Source organism: Epinephelus lanceolatus, chromosome 10, assembly GCF_041903045.1.
Source record: "Epinephelus lanceolatus isolate andai-2023 chromosome 10, ASM4190304v1, whole genome shotgun sequence".
Taxonomy (NCBI): Eukaryota; Metazoa; Chordata; class Actinopteri; order Perciformes; family Serranidae; genus Epinephelus; species Epinephelus lanceolatus.
In genome coordinates this window covers 22,036,083-22,040,053 of record NC_135743.1, presented here as the reverse complement: position 1 = coordinate 22,040,053, position 3,971 = coordinate 22,036,083, and the positions used below count along the sequence as shown (strand labels likewise).

Sequence of the window (3,971 nt, the reverse complement as noted above, 5' to 3'; positions counted from 1 at the left end):
AAACTGCAACACCACACACCATACACCAACAGGAAGCGGGCCATACCTCTCACACACGCACGTACACTCACACACAAATTCACTTCCACGCGCACACAGTCTGGTTGTTCATTAACAAACAGTGGTGCTTTGATACTGTTATCAGTAACTGGGTCGTACCAACTGGCGGGTAGGTTAAACATAAATTCTTGGACAAATTTCTACCGTGGCGAACAATAGTACGTCGACAAATAAGGGGTTTTGTGTTTTAAACTTTATCCTGCTCTCACCGCCAGGCCTTTGTGGCCAAATGAATCCACCGTCGACAGCTAAAACAAACCAAATCCTTCTACACACCCCTGTGTTTCGCAACCTGTCTGTTAGTAGCTCACCTGTTGGCTGCGCGGCTGACTTGGGGCGTTCAGGTACTCCCCCTCGCCAGCAACGCACAGACACAAAATGGAGCTGAAACTACCTGGCTGAGGAAAAGTACAGTTGCGCTCCATATTATGCATACTACTAAGTTTTATCTGTGTATTTGAGGCGATAATAAGAAGCTGAGTCGACTGAGACCTCGAGGAAACGGCATTAAAAATGTTTTGGACGTTAATTATCGCCGCCTTGATGGCAACAGGTAAGTTGGCCTGTTTTTCAGCTGAACAGGGTGGGCCCTCTTCCGTGATAAGTCCGCTGATAAATATGCTGCTCGAGTCTTTCTCTTTTCCACACATTTTTTCTTTTCTTTTTTTCTTTAGTAGTTAAGTCACTGTTTTGGGGTCATATTCATGTAAGGACTTATTTAGTACAAATGATGCATTTACTTAACGAGTAACAGTTCATCAAACGACGTCTTAAAACCGCAAAACAAACTGTTTACTGGAGTATTTCCTTTTCACTTAATACCTCTAATCCATTGCATTTATTATATATTTATCCATTTATATAGATATAGTACGTTTTTTTACTTAGCTACATTTACCTGACACCTACAGTCACAGGTTAGGCCCACATTTACATAGCAAACACTCATAATGCAGTGTTATGCTACTAATCTACCCAGTAGCCAATCTGAAACTGGCTCCACCTTGACTTACTGCAACAATGAAATGCACTTAAATGTATTCACCAGTGATAAAACTGAATTATATGATACTAAATAACACAATTAAAGGAGCCATTCTGCACAATGAGTGGCCTATTTTTGTTTTACTGTATACTTTAAATACATTTTACTGATGATACTTTTGTACCTACACATTTTAAATTCAGGGCTTTTACATGTAATGCAGTATTTTTAGATTGAGATAGATATTTTAGATACTCTGTTCTTGTGTATAGTTGTTTTCCTTACTTAGAATGTTCCTCTACAATGAAACTGGTTGTAATTTTGTACTTAAATCACATTTTATGTGTTGATATGGCAGAAACTAAGGCCTGCAAGCAAAACCTGCAAAGACAACGGGAGATTCCAGGGTTTCACAAACAAACATGATATGTAACATAGACTTTGAATGTTTTGCAGCATTCCTATTGTGTTTAATAAAATACTGTGAGTGTGTAAATGAAAAATGAAGTGGTGCTGGAGGCATCTACCCAGGAAAGTTTCGGTAGGGCCCATACATTTAAGCAATCCAGTGGATGACAGGAAGTTTGAGTCAGAGCGGACACACACTCTGTGGATGGCTAAAATATTTGATAGAGACTCTGACCAGTGTAACAAAGTTAATTTCAAAGGCAAAGAAAACCTGCATACAAGCAAAACATGAAGTTGTGTGTATATTTAACAAGCTGTGCCTGATTACAGTGAGTCTGTTTCATTAAAAAACTCCGCTAATGTGGCTATGAAAAGTTAATGCTGAAAATGCCATCGAGAAACCACACTTACTCCACATTTTGTGATGCTGTGTTTTATGGTTTATAAGGGCCTTTATGTTTTAACATCAGCAATACTGGGAAAGAAGCTGGTGAGAAAGGCATCTAGTGAAATCAGAGCAGATGATGTCACTGCTGTTAACAAGTTAAAAACCTCTTGTAAACCATATGTGGCAGGAAATGAAGCCTGGTTTAGATTATTTTCCTCTATTCTCAGGGCATGTAGGTTTGCATAGCTGTCATTCTTAACTCGGCTGTGATGGTCAGGCTGAAAGAGCCTGTCTGAGGTGACTCATCATGCCTACTTTCAGTGATACTAGCAGTTGAGACATACTGTTTGTCACTAACTGCACCCTAGGGGTATTGTGGTGTAATTAGAAACCTTTAACCAATATGAGAAAATGTGAGCAACATTTGGTAGTAATCATCATCTTCCTCTCAATCTCATCAATTTAATTCTCTAATATTTCTGTCTAGAGTCCACCATGGCCATCTCGGTCCAGTGCCCCACCAAGAGGTACATTGTCATCCTCTTCCAGCCCGTCACCCTCAACTGTAACTACCAGACAACTGCCACCCAGCCTCCTGTTGTCACCTGGAGGTACAAATCGTATTGCCGGGATCCCATCCAGGCTGCGTTAAATCCCAGCAGCGCAGAGAATATTCTATCTCAGGGCAACCCCAACTATGACCCCAACATCGAGTGTGCCGACTCCCAGAGGACAGTGCGCATAGTGGCCTCCAAGCAAGGCAATGCTGTCACCCTCGGCACCGAATACCAGGGTCGCAAGATCAGCGTCATAAACAGTAAGTTGAAACTTGAACACCTTGAAATCGTATTCAGATGTACAGTAATAACAAGGTATGATTTTCTTTATATACTTAACAGGTAAATAAATATATTAAATGTAAAAAAAAAATAAAATAAAATCTTGTAAACGTAGGTGTTAATATAACGTCAAAGCTGCAAAGATTAGTCGATCAACAGAAAATTATTTGGCAACTGTTTTGATGAATCAGAGAATTGTTTAAGTCAGTTTTAAAGCAAAAAGGCCAAATATTTCATGACTGTAGTTTCACAGTTGTGACATCATAGTAAGTTGAATATCTTTGAGTGTTTACTGTTGGTTGAATACAGCAAAACATTTGAGGAGACCACCTTAGGCTCTATGAAATTGTGACACAAATTAATTTAAAAAGCTTAAAGCATTATGATGATATTTTACACATACTTTTGATCAAAAATTCATGGTAAATATGCTTTTTTTCTTCGTACCCAGTATGTCAAAGATAGTGAATGATTTCACGTTTACTCTGTTAGTAACTGTATGTGTAAATTGGGTATACACTAGTCTCACTACGTCAGAGCTTTGTATGAGTGTCCACTCTCATATCTGTGTAGATCTGCTTCTCAAACTGAGATAGCTTGAATGTGTCCTCATGGGACAGAAAGGATCGATGTTAGTGTGGAAATCATATGTGAATCTGACTCTTCCAGAAATTAAGATTCAACCTCCAGATTTACATTCACGTCAATTTTTAAAGAACTGAAAGTACTCCCTGCATAGTGGTTCTTGTCTCCTTGGTGCCAGCTGGTGCAGGGCAAACCATAGACTGAAGTGTTGTCAAAAATATTAATTTATTGATACATATTGATTCTGAATATTTGAAACAGTTTAAATTCTCAATTTATCTTTTAATAATAACTTTAATCTTCATGCCATCAATGTCAATTTTCCCTGTGGAATAAAACAGCAATAATTTTTCAATGTAGACATAGACTAAGAACACTAATGGACGGAGCCATCGTAACGTCAACCATTGGTTTGTGGACTGGATTTGGTGTTTTTTGTTGTTGCTAGCTTTTTTTTTGGTTTTTTTTTTTTAGCCAGAAATGACCAAATTTGGATGAGAGGGTTGATCTGACTAAGATCCTGAGGTGATGCCTCACAGACAGCCTGTCACTCATAGCAGTTATGCCCGTAATTTCTAGGGCTGTAGTCCACCAAAGAAAATCTTGGTCGACTAAAGTCGCACATAATCTTCAACTAATTGATTAGTCGTGGGGAAAAAAAATCTGCACATTAATTTTACTTCTGCGGTGGTGCGTCTGTCACTCT

At 38.8% G+C, this 3,971-nt stretch overlaps 1 protein-coding gene across 2 annotated transcripts in view; it reads left to right on the top strand.

The window, feature by feature from the left end:
* The first annotated feature begins 394 nt into the window (after positions 1–394).
* Positions 395–3,971, top strand: part of lsr (lipolysis stimulated lipoprotein receptor) — a 36,337-nt gene continuing 32,760 nt past the window's right edge. For both annotated transcript variants that reach the window (XM_033641604.2, XM_033641603.2), the window contains exons 1-2: positions 395–613; positions 2,329–2,658. In XM_033641604.2, coding sequence (XP_033497495.1) covers positions 574–613; positions 2,329–2,658 — 370 coding nt within the window. In that variant the 5' untranslated portion in view covers positions 395–573. The remainder of the gene's footprint in view (positions 614–2,328; positions 2,659–3,971) is intronic.